Raw genomic sequence first — 14280 nt, 5'->3', positions numbered from 1 at the left:
GTGAAGATCTGACTGTTTATTCCGTTTTCATACACTAAGTTGATGCCTTGGTCGTAGCTCAGTCATGAAATCCTACTGCCGGGCAGAGTGTCTCTCCTGCTGTGCTGCTGACTGTCGTCAGACTGTTGATTCAGCAGAACACCAGTAGTTTCCACTTAAGCCGTGCATGTTCCTGCTGCATGTACTTTTCGGCAGGTGAGCAGAACTTGGCAAACACCTGAGCTGAGAGCATCGGAGCGGCTAACAGACACAAGTCTGTATTCCAGATGATGTCATAGTTACTGTTTGCAAAATCACGCCAAACCGTTTTTGAAAGAGGAACAGCCAATGGGAAAAGTCCAACACTTGACACTTGCCCAAGTCCGGAATGCAGTAAAAGTTCAGGTGTTAGGAGAATAAGGCTTAGAGGCCCACAGGCTGCAGGTGTCGCTTGAACCCACAGCGTCAGGAAGCTGAGATCTGTGCTCTTGGAGCAGCTCTGACATTCATCCCTCACATGTTCTAACCTCTTTAGCCTTGATCCCTTTCAACCCTCCATTTCTCACACATCTTCAACCAGCTTACGGATTCTTATTAACTTGTTTTCTCACTTCCTCTCCCCTAATCCTTCGTTTCGCTGCGACCCACCAACCCTCCATTGATCCCCTGTCCTTTCTTGTTCTCACAGTTTGGGTGGGAAAGAAAGCAGAATGTCTATTTTAAGCTGCGTCATGAGGCCTCGCATGAAAAAAAAAGTCATATTTAAAAGGTCAGACTGTAAGAAAGCTTGTTCATTCCTGACACCTATTAAACAAATAGATTTATCCAATATGATCAAATAGGGATTGATTCATAAAAGCAATAGATAGTTGATGTAATAAGCAAAGTAACATGGTTGTCATTGTATCCACCATGCTTTCTAGGGAAGTGGATCTAACTTTCCAGATACTGTGACTGACACACACACACACACACACACACACACACACACACACACACACACACAGAGAGAGAGAGAGAGAGAGAGAGAGAGAGAGAGAGAGAGAGAGAGAGAGAGAGAGAGAGAGAGTCTGTGTATGTTGCCTCTAACTTGCTTGTGTTTGTGCTCAGGAGGTGATCAATGCCCTCAAGCAGACGTGGCACGTGCACTGCTTTCAGTGCGCTTGCTGTCAGCAGCCAATCCGAAACAACACCTTCCATCTGGAGGATGGAGAACCGTACTGTGAGCAAGGTGAGCCGTGATGACTTTCGACAACGTGCTGATTGGCCACACAGACACGAGTAGACTTCTGTTTTGAATTGACCTGGTGTAAAGTTGTTCTCGTGACTGTCCACTGCCCTTTATGATCTCTGTTTATGAAGAGTGCTCACACTTAATTGGGTCTTTTTCTTGTCGCTAAAAAAGATTTCTACAATTTGTTTGGGACTGGATGCCATGGCTGTGAGTTCCCCATCGAGGCTGGAGACAAGTTCCTGGAGGCCCTCGGTTTCACCTGGCACGACACCTGCTTTGCCTGTGCTGTAAGTGTGAATCATAGACACACATCATAGTGTATCCTGACCTCACATTTGTGGGATAGGCTTAGACAAAAACTCTGAAATGATATTTGGGTTTTTATTTATTTTTACTCAGTAATTAATCTATTGTTTCTCTCCTTGGTGGATTTTATGTATAACGAAAATTGTTTTTTTATATTTTCCTCGTATCCAAAGTTTTTGCTTAATGGTGTGTTAGGATCACAGTGAGGGGTTTTAAAGTATTCCAGACAACTTCACTCATGTAACGTGTGTGTTTGTGTGTTCATGTGGTTTATTGTAGGTGTGCTGCACCACGCTGGAAGGCCAGACCTTCTTCTCCAAGAAAGACAAACCTCTCTGCAAGAAACATGCTCACACGATCAAGATTTAAATCTCGGGACTCTTCTCACACTTTTTTGGCCGTGGAACATTTGATAGGTTGAGAGGTTCTTTTACTATATTAATTAGTTTGTCCATACAATAATACAACTCAAGCAATACTCATTCATGTCCAGTGGTGTCTCCTGGTGAGCTTATCAGCCACATGCAGGCACTGTAGAGAAAACATGATTTACATTTGCTTTTATTATCCCTTTGAGATGCAGCAATAAGGCTCACAGTTTACAATGACTATTCTCAGTTTCATCCAATTTTCAATGGAAATACGTCCAGACTCGTTTCCATCTGGAAGTTAAGATTCTGTGATACCCAGAGTTTGATCTTGACTTTTTTAGTGGCACGACCGTGGTGACTTCATCACATTTTTCTGTTCTTATATGTTAAATAACTCGTCACTCATTGTCATTAGACAGTACCAGAGATGTGTGAAATGATATATTCATACCCGTATTATATGGAAACAATGAGAGCAAAGTATATCAAACAACTTTATTCAAAGCAGGCTTTTATTTTTTGGTGTCCATGTTTGTGTAGCTGTAATCAAATTACAGTCTGAGCAGCAGCTATGAATAGTTTAAGCTGTTTTTATATAGTTTGGGCTGAATGATGATTAAAGCTGTTGCCTTTGACAAATGCTTATAATTATTTAAACTTTTTTAGTTTTAAATGAATTCTATTTCAACTTATTTTTTTAAATGAATGAAATTAAGTCATTTTATTTTCAATTTGTTGTGTGAAACCGGTTAACACTGGCAAAACTATCACCTGTTTCAAAACGTTAACATTTAGTAATATATGGAAAAATGAGGCACTTGAGAAAGACAAGAGAAGGGAAATTGGTCTTGATTTTATTGAGGACATAAATATAAATAAATAAGTATACATACAAAATGACAAAATATAAAGCCCATATTTGTATATTTATGTATCCCTCCTTACTGTGTTTTCTATTCTGAGTGCCATATGATTTTTATATAATTTACCTTGTATTATTTTTTATATAAATTTTCCAAATTGCATACATTTTTGGTTGATTTGACACAAAAGAAATACGCTCTTTGTGTCCTGCAGGAGAATAGGTTGTCAAACATGGATATTATGAACTATGTATATTTTATTTTATAGATGTCTTATCAGACAATATGTATTTAACTGGGTGAAGGGTGTGGATTCTGGTGAAGGGAATAGACGCCAATTAGTTTCTTCAGTTTTTTTTTTATCTCACTTGAATGTCACTTAACCGTTCCCAATGTGCTGATTTGACGATATTTAATTTTCATTCTGGCTGAGGGGTAAATACTGTACGGTCATTTTTGTTTTGTTTTCTACACAGCAGAGCAAATTGTGACAAAACTCTGTTATCTTAATTTCACATAATTATCATTTAGAAAACTGGGTTTTTACTGTGTGGGACGAAGGGGTTTAGAACAATGTACAGTGTTGACTAACTGTGGTTTAAAAGAAAAAAATAAAAGCTCAGTCTGACCTGTTCAATCCGATCTATGTTCATTTAATAAATGATGTACTTTTAAACCCTATCCGGTGTTTACTTCCTGTATTATTATGGCATAGAGCGCTCTGATATAAGCAGAGAGAAATGCAGATTTCATCTATATACTGAGAAAGGTCAAAAGAGACACTGAGAAATACAACGAGGTGAAGTTGATGCTACACGGATAGGAACATGGTAGAATGAGGGAATGAGTGGTATAAGAATCTATGAAATGTATGTAGTTGTTACTTGGGTCAAGTTCACTGTAGAGGACATACTGTCCATATTTATAAATATTTTCATTTGAAGCCATATATCATTTCTGTGGTTGTTTGCATTAGACAAACTGAATACGGATAAAACTTGATGTTAGTTCTCACAAGAAAAGGCAACAAACCAAATAGACCCAGCACACACATCATCATCATCATATGATAAATCTGGTGTGTCTTAAGTTCAGCTCTTCCTCTCCCTGCTTTAGTGATAATGGTACATATGATGAATCCAATTTATTTGTCATGATAGAGGCAAGGCTCAGTGAATTGGAAACATAGCAGACGACCTAAAGGTTATATGTTGTAGCCTATTAGTTATCCCCCATTAGCCTGTTCTATAAAAACTGACCTCAGATAACTTCTGTTACAGGTGTAATGGAACGTAGCATTAAGGCCAATTCATGCTTATGCGTCAAAGCTACACCGTAGGTACGCACGTAGCCTACGCACTGGGCCGAGCATTCAAAGTTGTGCGTAGCTGAATGTGAGTCAAACTACAATTACACCGTCGAAACACTGGTGTTGAGTGTCTTCCGTTTTTTTTCCGGTCATCTGGTTTCTGGTCCGCTTATTTTACAACTTCTCTGGCGTCTCTGTTTACTTCAGAACAATGGCGAGTGTTACTAAGCGGATCGTGTTGGAGTTGGATTAGACATCGTCTGTGTTCGTTCCTTCAACTCAATTCAAAAATGGTGGCGAGTCTGTCGGACCAGAAGCATGAATTGGGCTTTAAACTTCCTGCACTGACTCCAGGATCTTTCTTTCACTCTCAGGTTACCAGTGAATTTATTATTCTGTGTATAGAGACAGTGCATTAGGCTTTTGGGGTTGTTTATTAAATAGTAGATTAGTAGCAGTAAAGGTCCTTAAACCACCCTCTGCTGCCTCTCAGTGGCATTAATCACCCCTCATACCCCGGAGTGAGTCACAGCTTTTCACGTGCATGTGCGACGCCGTGTGCGCGCGCGCGGCTCATGCGCGAGAACGAGGCTGAAACTCCAGAATCCGAACTCACCGACTTGACTCACATCGCATCTGAAGCCGGAGTCACACCGAGAGTACGAAACCGAGAGTCAGAGACCGAGAGAGCAGCCTGAGGTGAGTGAAGCTGCGGGGAAGGAGCGTGACACCTAAACACGCACGGTCTTTGCGTGGCGGTGCGTTTCCAAAGTGGTGTTTTTGAAACTGTTTGACAGACTGGTCGCTCCTTTTGTTTTTCTGCGTGTTGACAATCTGCTGCACGTGCGAGTATAGAGCTAAACAACTTTCATGTGACGTAAGAAAAAGTTTCAAGAGAGTTAAGAGTTTGTCTTAAAGTGTCTGTCTTAAGGTGTCTGTCTTAAAGTGTTGTTAATTTGTCTTAAAGTGTTGTTAAAGATGTGTATCGTTTATCACACAGATTGAGTCACCTCATTTATCATCAACCCAGGTCACTAAGCAACAAAAAGTTTTTACTGTGCATGTGGACATTTTTTTCCAAAACTTTTTTAAAGATGACAGTGGCAGTGATATGGGTCCAACATGTCCCACTGTCTGTGTGAGTGGCTGTGGAAGTGTTTGCATGTGTCAAGGCTACCTGTAACTTTAGTAACGGTCATTATAATATTATTACAATCTATCTTTTTGTTTAGTTTGAGGTATACCTTGACGATACAACAGCAGTAACTGCAGATGTTAAACTAAATAGGCTTCATCATCGGTGATTCCACTTCAGGAAGTGGTGAGAAAAAGGGGCCTTTTTAATGAGGCTAATCTCAATTATCCCAACTAGGATTTAAGATATATGATACGATAGGAAAGGATGAACCTGTATTGATCCTCCGTAGAGAAAATTTACAAGAGACTCAACAGCGTAAGGGATAAATGTAGTAAGAATACAAATAGAAATACTATGTACAATAAAACTAGATATAATAATAAATATACACACACAAGGCTGTTTTTCAGCAGTACAGAGATAGGGATCAAGGTAGTGCAATTTGTCCAATTCTCGTAATATACAGTGTACAAAATGTGAAGTAGTTGTTTCTTGAAATAGAGATTTTAGTGATTAGCACCAGCAGCTTATTGTGGAAACCTAACAGTTACTTCATATTTCTTTATTTTCAAAGCTTTATTTATTTATTTATTTTTTTCAATGGATTGTGGTCAAATATGTTTCTCTACTTACTGCCAGATAAAGCTGAAAATCCCTCTCTGTAGGGGTTTGATGTATTTGGGAGACGGGGGTCTACATATTCTAGTAGCAATGACCTACCTTTAAGTTTTGAGACTTGGTGAAGTGAGCCCCTTTCTTCAAGGGCTGAAAAACTTTAAATGAACCTCCGCACAGCCTCCAGCACCGAATAACCTACAGCCCAGTATTCCCCATACACCCCACTTATACACACACACACACATATACACACATGCAGGTATGCACGCAGTATTCAACTCTCCCTCCGAGTCCAGTAACCAGGTCCAGGTGTTTGTCAGTCTGGGTTATGACAAGAGTATATCTGTACGTGTGTGTGTGTGTATGCGTGCACTCGAGCGAGCATGTGTGAATATATATCCAGATGGCATAAAACTGTGGCTCCAAATCTTACCTCACCTCATCTTAGGGGTCTGGGGGCAGTAACACCAGGGGACCTTGCATTAGAAAAACACTCAGCAAATATGAATGAGAGAAGCAGAGGTCCAGATGTGCGCGAGCGTCGCTGTGTGTGTGTGTGTGTGTACTTGTACGTGTACGTGTACGTGTACAGTTTTCCTTGTCTGTCAATCTGCTAAGTGTGTGCAGTTGTTGAGGCTTCACTGGAAACAGCAGTCTTATTTAGGTCAGGAACGCATCGCACAAATCGGAGAAGCGGCCACATTCTCAATTGGCTGTATAATTGAGTTTCACATAGCAGCTGGAAACAGAACATCTCCCTCATTTTGTTTTCTTAAGTGTGTGTGTGAGTGCTTGTGTGTGTGTGTGTGTGTGTGTGTGTGTGTGTGTGTGAGTGCGAGATCAGCTGAGACACTTAACAGTTTCATACCTCATAATGTGAGACGAGGTGTCTGATAGTGAATGCTGGAAATTCACCTCACATTGCTGGAGCTCAATCTACACGCTATGATTAACAATGCACCGATTCACTTTCTCTCACTTCTGATCGGATTCTGATACTTGAATTTGGATATCTGCAGACACATAAACACATACCAAAGCTATTTTTCTTATTATTATTATTATTATTATTATTATTATTATTATTATTATTATTATTATTATTATTATGTCACTTAGAAGAAACTTAACTGGAAGTAAAAATGAAGTAAAATGTGTAAAATTGTACTCAAAGTAAATCAGTTAAAATCTGAGTAAATGTCACTTTGTTAGATATTTTCAAAGGGTGAAGAGGAGGGTGATGATGATGAGAATAATATGTGATGTATAGTTTTAGTTAAATAACACCTCTAGGCTACCTGGTGTACTGTATATGCTCCCAGATGAGAACCGCAATAAATAAATTCCAGTCGGGCCCTTTGAAGCCTCTGCACAACTGATCGTTGATTACAAGTCATTACAAGTTCACTGACACCACCATAGACTTTGTGTAGCAATATTAAGCTGCATAAATCAAACAGTCCAGCACGTCTCGAAGAATTAACAGTAGAACAAAGCAACAGGAAATGTGCAGATGCATAAACAACATACATTGTACAGCAGCTGCAGCTCAGGCTTGGGTTTCTGGCCCAAAAATATATAAAGAGAATAATATGATATTTCTGAGTATCATCATAAATGTCACATTATGTATTTTAAGTTTAAAGACTGATTTGTGCTCCTGAGTGAAGGTTGTGGTTTTAAACTCAACAAACACTTTATAAATCTCAGGGAGATCCATTATGTGTTATACCTCCTCACTGTGCTTTGACAATAAGCAATATATCCTGATATAGTGACTCTTAATTGCACAAAATTATATTGCGATATTTATTGACATTGTTTATTTGCCCAGGAGTTGTTCATGCTCTTCTCTGTAGAGTGATTAAAAACAATCAGTCATTTCACGCACACATCTGTTTGAAGGTCACTGAGCTGAATGAGCTTTGCAGTCACAACAATGGATGATGAAAAAGGCAAAAAAGTGCAATGTGGTGTCCTGGAGTATTTTGGAAATAGCAATGTTCCCAGTGGAATTACCATCATGATCAAATTCTGCTGCGCAATGTGCACATATGTATAACAAACGCATCTTGTCCAGCACCACAAACAAAAACAACAACACCTCTACGCCACATGGCAAGTTCTCCTCAGAAGGAAGAATTTGAAAAAAGTTGATATTTGCCCTGATTTTACATTTGTCATTAATAGAGATTTTTAATGTTGCTCATGTTGCATTAAATCAGCAGCTTCTCCTCTGCTGCCATTGCTGATTTGACTTTTTTCCTTTGCAGCATTCTCACACAGTGAACCATAACTTCATCATGTGACTTTTGTGTTTTTACTCTGATGTTGTTGTTGGTATTACGAGGTTACCCGAGGTTGTCGTATTAACCACGAGCAAAAAAAAAAGTGCTTCAAATTCCAATGAATTCCAAAGCAATTTATTTGAACTCTAGGTTAAGTAGATTTCACAGTGTGTCAGCATCAGCACTGGATCAGATTGGTCCCAGCTCTACAGCAAATCTGCCAGAAACAAACTCATTCTGTCCGTCTTACTTAGAAAATGTAAATGACTTTGTTTTGTCCAGGCAACCACAAATAGTGAATGTACTACATAACTATAAGTAAGACAGCGGGACACAGGTTAATAATGAGGTTAAAAACAATTGCTCATGTGAACCTGAGGTTAGTTTGCCAGTGTTCAACTTTTGCTCCAGTTTCTTCAACTTGGAGATTTAAATAACCAAACAGAGATAAGAGCCTGAAGCCCGAGGCCTTCTCCTCAGAGGTCGCTCTTTTTTAATTACAGTGTCAGTGTGATTTATAGAAACGTTCCAGTATTTATCTTTGCCTGAATTCTGAAACAGATATTCTGATAGCTTGAGCAGCGTCTCCACATGCCTTGAAAGTCCGAAGCTTAGAGTCGAGATATTAAACAGCCTTAAAGGGTTTTTCAAGATGAGCATGTGGCACGTGTCAAATAAAACTGTCACGTTTATCATCACACAACAAACCCCTGAGTCTGTCCACCTAAAGGAATTGAACAACGAGGAAACTCAAGGAAACGGAATTGCTAACCTTGACTATGTGTTTTTCTGGTGTGAGACTCATTGAAACTGCTTTTCCTGCAGCTCTTCACATAAGCAGTTTTATCCAAAAACTAAAATGTGTAAACGTGTCGAAATGCAGATTTAGTCCAATTTCCTACCTCAATTAAAATCTTAAAATCTAAAACATCTTTGTCAAGCAGTGGTCAATTAAATTCCCCTAAGTCATCCTGAAACTACAAACTTGCATTTTCTTGAAGACAGATTTTCAGTTTGAAGTGACAAAGTGTTGGATTTCATGTTGTCATGCTTGTTTTCTGTGAAGTAATTTAATCCCAGAGAGATTGTGGTCGGATATCCTTCTCTAACAGTTTTCAGACAGTTCTCTTTGATTTGGAGTCTATGTAAGTACTTTGCCGAAAACTGTCTGTAACTCACACTTGGTGAATCCAGATAAATTAACGCACAGGCTGGACACAAACAAAAATCCTATAGGCAACCCTCGAGGTCACCATCAGTATGGTGACGAGCGTCTCTCACATGTGTAACTGCAGATGTTGTGATGGAATAGTTGAGATTTGTCAAGTGTAGCTGTGGACAGCTCAATGATTATTTTCTTTACTCACATTTCCCCCAGGGTGGCACCCTTCCTCTCAGCGGTGTGGGGTAAACAAACCTTTGTATACTTTATCTTGACAAAGGTCTCGCTCAGCTGTTTGAAGCTAAAGAAACCAAAGCAAGTACATCCTAATGCAATTATGGCCACTTCCAATAAATTCCTTACACAGACGTCTTTACGGGAAACATGCTGTGTTCCACTCTGACGGCCTGTCCTGGTGTTCTTATGACAACAATTCACTCTCTTGTTTATGTCCCAAAGTCACATATTAAAAAAATGATTGCACAAGCAAGGTCAGAAATGTGTTTGTGTGTGTGTGTGTGATCTTTGTTTTGACACACATGGATCCCATCAGGCTTGTGTTGTCCGATGCTGGGATGAGTTAAAAACTTGACTTGGGTGGAAATTGATCTATTGCCTCTGCCGCTTTGATATGTTAAAAAACAAAGTACGCACTGAGAAATGTGCACACACACACGAGGCTCTAACACGCAATCTTTTACTGCACATAACAAAGTACTCACAGTATACAGTTTATCAAGTTTTTCTTTAGCTTAAAGATAATGATATAGTGTGATACTCCAATAGCGGGGGAGGTTTTACACCTGGAAGTCCGGATCATCTAACCAAGGTTCATGTCTCTGTTACATCGTTTACATTTGATCCAGTTAGTTTTGGTCTCACATTGTGATTTAGATACGTACGTCCTGTCGTCATCACCTACGTGGGCTGCATCTACCTATGCTTGACATTGATTGGTTTGTAGCCCGCGTGCTGGCAATTCACCTCTTGTTATCACTAACTTCTCGAATAAAGTAAAGCAAATACTTAAAACTGCAAAAACTGCAACGTTTTAGCACATCAAACAGAGAGGAAAAGTTTGTCTGAAAGAATCAGAAAATTCTGCACACAATCGGTCATTGCGCTTAGAGTAGTAAGATTTCGTAAGACATAATATTCATACTTTTAATCAACAGTACAGGAATTTAAATAATTGATGATCATTTTCTCAGAGCTCTACTGAGTCTGCTTTCTTATATTGCACCATATGCACCATTTCCTGGCACTGTATTTAAATAGGACTATGATCTACCAAGCCTTATAGTTGGGAGCCGGACTCGGGTCAATCTAACTTTGGGGTAAACTCTGCTCGTAATGGGAGCGACCAGCGTATAATACATTTGTTAAACTACTCCTCGAGTTAAAAGAGAGACTTGGTGCAGGCCACGAGCTGCAGAGAGCAGATAACATCTGACAGGAAATTTGCCTACTGGGTTAAAATGCAGCTGTTGTGCTGGAGATGAATGATGAGGAAGACGCTGATAGAGGCAAGCACGGCCCGTCCTGAAGGCTCATGGTAGCTGTTACATGCATATGTGACACAGTTTGTTTTTGTCTGTAAAGATGTAGCTGTTGAAGTTGGGGTCTTCTGTGGGAGTGTAGGTGAAGTGTGAGTGTCAGTGTCTGATTGTGTTAGCATGTGTATAATATAGGGTGTATTATATCTTTGGTTATCTCTTCAGAACCAGATCATCCAGCTCCACAGTCTCATTATCTGAATCCACAGCTCCATTACACCCCTGCTCTCCCCCCTCAGGGTGGACATTTAAACACACAACCGCTCCTGATCTCATGACGGAGTTATTCTGTCGCCGCGCTCTATAATTCTCGCAGGGCGCCCAGTTCAGCCACTCCTCCCTTTTTCTTTCCTGTGAACGATGTGGCATCAGCACCTTTTTTGAGAAACAATGCTTGAAATGTTCCAGCCATCCGATTTTCTTTTTAATCCAAGACAGCTCCAGGACCCAGAAGGAGATCACAGTAATCAGCAAATTACTGTGACTAAAGTAAAGCTGCTGGCCATGTAGCGCTGCACAGAGAACAGCTTCCAATGATGGCATAAAACATGCTTAAATTATGATATATTAGACTGACTAATAGCTGGAAGAATCAGTTTGGGCCTGTGTCTACACTTGGGCGGATGTTGAAACGTACGACCAGCCATCTTCTGATCTCATAATTTGGCTGTTTTCTTTCACTGCTCTGTAATTCACACAGGTCGTACAGCTCAGCCACTCCTCTTCAGTTTCTTTTCTTTCTGTTTTCTGCCAACTGCGCCCCTTGAACGTTCACCTCTGTCATTTTCTTTTGGTGTTTAGCCATTTCTCTGTAACAGTGTACATTTAGAATCCAGTGTATCGCTGGTAAGAACGGCCCTGATGACAAACATAAACAGGTTCCGTCCTGACGTTGCTCTAACTCGAGCCGCGAGGCTGTGCTTTATTTTCTTAGACTACTCTTCTTGTGTTTGATTTGGCTCGTACCAAACCATAGTAATCACCAGGCCTGTAGCTCAGTGAGTGATGAGTGGGGGACCGAGGGGAGAGGAAAAAGAAAAAGGTCAGAGGAGAGAAAGATAACCATCTGGATCCACTTTGAGACAATTTCATCCCCTCCTGCCCCTCAAACCCAAGACCCCCAATTTCCACGGTGCCTCCCTTTGAGGTGCCGTTCCGTCAGCGACAGGAGCAAATATTTGCCTGAGAGCAAGTGTCATTGTTAAGTTTCAGGAAGTACCTTCACCTTTTGGTCTCTCGGTCTAGACATCCCCTCACTTGGCCTGGATCTCCATTTTATTTACTTTTAATGAAAACCTTCTTGATGGACAGCGACGTTGAGTGTCACTTCGCAGTCTTCTTTTTGTATGAACGCAGAAAGAGAGAGGGAGACAGACGGAGAGGAATCGCTTCCCGTTGTAGCGTCTCCAGTTATTCATTTTTCAAAGAATGCCTGAGAGGTGAAAGGTCAGACCGAGTGGCGGAGAACTTTGACTTCCTGTCTTAAAAGACATTTATTTTTGGCTGCATATGTCAATATGTCAGCGTATCCAATGATAAAATGAACAAAATCATCTGACCACCTTTACATTCAGGTGTCTTTGATCTTACAACGTTTTTGTGTTAGGGCGTCTAGTTTGAAGATGTAAACGAGGTGAAGAGACTCGCAGAGAAGCTGGTGACTCACAGCCGGTTGGACTTACTAAACGATGGCCAGGAAAAAATTATAAGTGGAAAACGAAATTGTGAATATTCAAAACTTATCTTCACATTTCTGTGGCATTTATTAGCTTTTTTGACTTTAGCCCTGATTCCCTGTCTGTCTGTCTTTCTTTAACCCAGGGAGTCTTTCCTGACTTGTCCTATCGTCCTCCACACACATGCACTTCGGCCTAGAATGATAAATGACTTTTTATTATTTGTTCCAATCTGTCTTTGGCAAAGGACAGGGTATAATCAAAGACAGAAGTTGGTCCCGGTTATTATTTTTCTTTCTTTCTGTCTCTTTGTCAGTCTTTCTTTCCGTCACTCGCTCCTTCTAAAAGCTCTCCACTCCCCGTTCACAGACAAGTAGTAAATGTGCTGCTGATGCACTGCTCTGTGTCACATCGTTGATGCTTTCCTTGGCGGAAGCTGCGTCCACATTGCCCGTGCAGACGCCACCTTCTCATGAGACATAAATTCATGATGGACTCGTCAATGTGTTTTCCAAAGTCATTATTTTGGTGTAATTAAATCAGATTGATACGAAATTAAATTTCCCCCCCATGAGATACTGAATCTGGTGCATGTGAAATCAAATCTCGAGGGGGGCCTGTTTCTTCACTTACATATCCAGTGGATTTATACACCATCCATCTCACGAGGCAGCTCCAACGTGAAGCAGGCCTCTGGGAGTCTTTGTGTTGTGTACCGTGCAACAGTGTAACACTAATTGAAGCAGTTCATTGATAGGTGCAGTGGAATATGTTGATCACTGACATCTGCTAGTGAGACGATGATGATGATGATATTTACATTTAGTTTCTTTAGAGACTAGCGATGAGGAGACCAGTAACAGGAAGTAGGTGGAGGAGAGGAAGAGGTAAAAGTTGCTGTTACGGATCACATTAGGCCAGACACTGTAGCAGCAGGAGGGCTGTTGTTTGTAGATTTAATTATGGGGTGCAAAAAAAAAAGAAGAGTGCAGACCAGATGCCCAGCGCTGAATCAGCTGGGCCAGATCAGGTCGGCAGCGAGATTCAAAATGACAAAGAAATTTATAGTAATTTAGAGTCCGAGAGGGACCGGATGTCCCTAACAGACCACCGCAGGATCCGAGCCAACACGCCATCAAGCAAATGACTATATATCAGGTATATATCAGCCTCACACACACTGTGATAAGAAACACTGCCTGTTTGTTATGACCTTGCAGAGGAAGCATCACTCAGCAAGAGGTCATTAATGGAAAATATGATCTATTTATCTATATGCGCTATTATCTGAACTATATTTCCTTTCTTTTTAGAAATGTTCATGTCACGTCAGACATTCTTACTGCCCACACACACACACACACACACACCGTTCATATTTTTTCATGCACACGCAACATGAGCTACCAGCATCCCAAACAGGTGTGGGTGCGTGCTTACACACAAACCTGCACCACATGCTCCCCAGTTTTATATTCAATGTGAAATGCTGGGAGCTGTGTTTTTACAAGCCAAAACCTCTGAACCATGTCCACTCAGCTTCCTGCATGGGGGGAAAAAAATCATCCCAGCACCCACCTTGTGTCTTATTAAGCAGTAATATACCATGTATGGCAACTTGACTCTTCTTTATACAAGTTATTTTGTGGCTTTTCGGTGTACAGCAGTATAAGACATGGTAGAATGGGGCTGGAGTAATGGTTGAAAGCCCAATTCAGGATTCAAATATTTAAAGGTCCAGTGTGAAAGATTTAGGTGAAAGGGATCTATTGGCAGAAAT

The 14280-nt window shown here is 40.6% G+C and overlaps 1 protein-coding gene and 1 long non-coding RNA gene across 5 annotated transcripts in view; both read left to right on the top strand.

The window, feature by feature from the left end:
- Positions 1–3434, top strand: part of pdlim5a (PDZ and LIM domain 5a) — a 60604-nt gene extending 57170 nt beyond the window's left edge. For all 4 annotated transcript variants that reach the window (XM_035165671.2, XM_035165670.2, XM_035165669.2 and 1 more), the window contains 3 exons: positions 1090–1210; positions 1385–1500; positions 1799–3434. In XM_035165671.2, the coding sequence (XP_035021562.1) occupies positions 1090–1210; positions 1385–1500; positions 1799–1888 (327 nt within the window). In that variant the 3' untranslated portion in view covers positions 1889–3434. The remainder of the gene's footprint in view (positions 1–1089; positions 1211–1384; positions 1501–1798) is intronic.
- Positions 3435–4654: 1220 nt separating this feature from the next.
- Positions 4655–14280, top strand: part of LOC118115392 — a 47432-nt gene continuing 37806 nt past the window's right edge. The window contains exon 1 of the long non-coding RNA XR_004697555.2: positions 4655–4761. This is a non-coding gene — a long non-coding RNA (uncharacterized LOC118115392). The remainder of the gene's footprint in view (positions 4762–14280) is intronic.

The sequence above is a fragment of the Hippoglossus stenolepis genome, chromosome 9 (genome assembly GCF_022539355.2).
Source record: "Hippoglossus stenolepis isolate QCI-W04-F060 chromosome 9, HSTE1.2, whole genome shotgun sequence".
Classification (NCBI taxonomy): domain Eukaryota; kingdom Metazoa; phylum Chordata; class Actinopteri; order Pleuronectiformes; family Pleuronectidae; genus Hippoglossus; species Hippoglossus stenolepis.
Note: the sequence above shows the minus strand (reverse complement) of the source record. Positions and strands in the feature narration are given on the sequence as shown.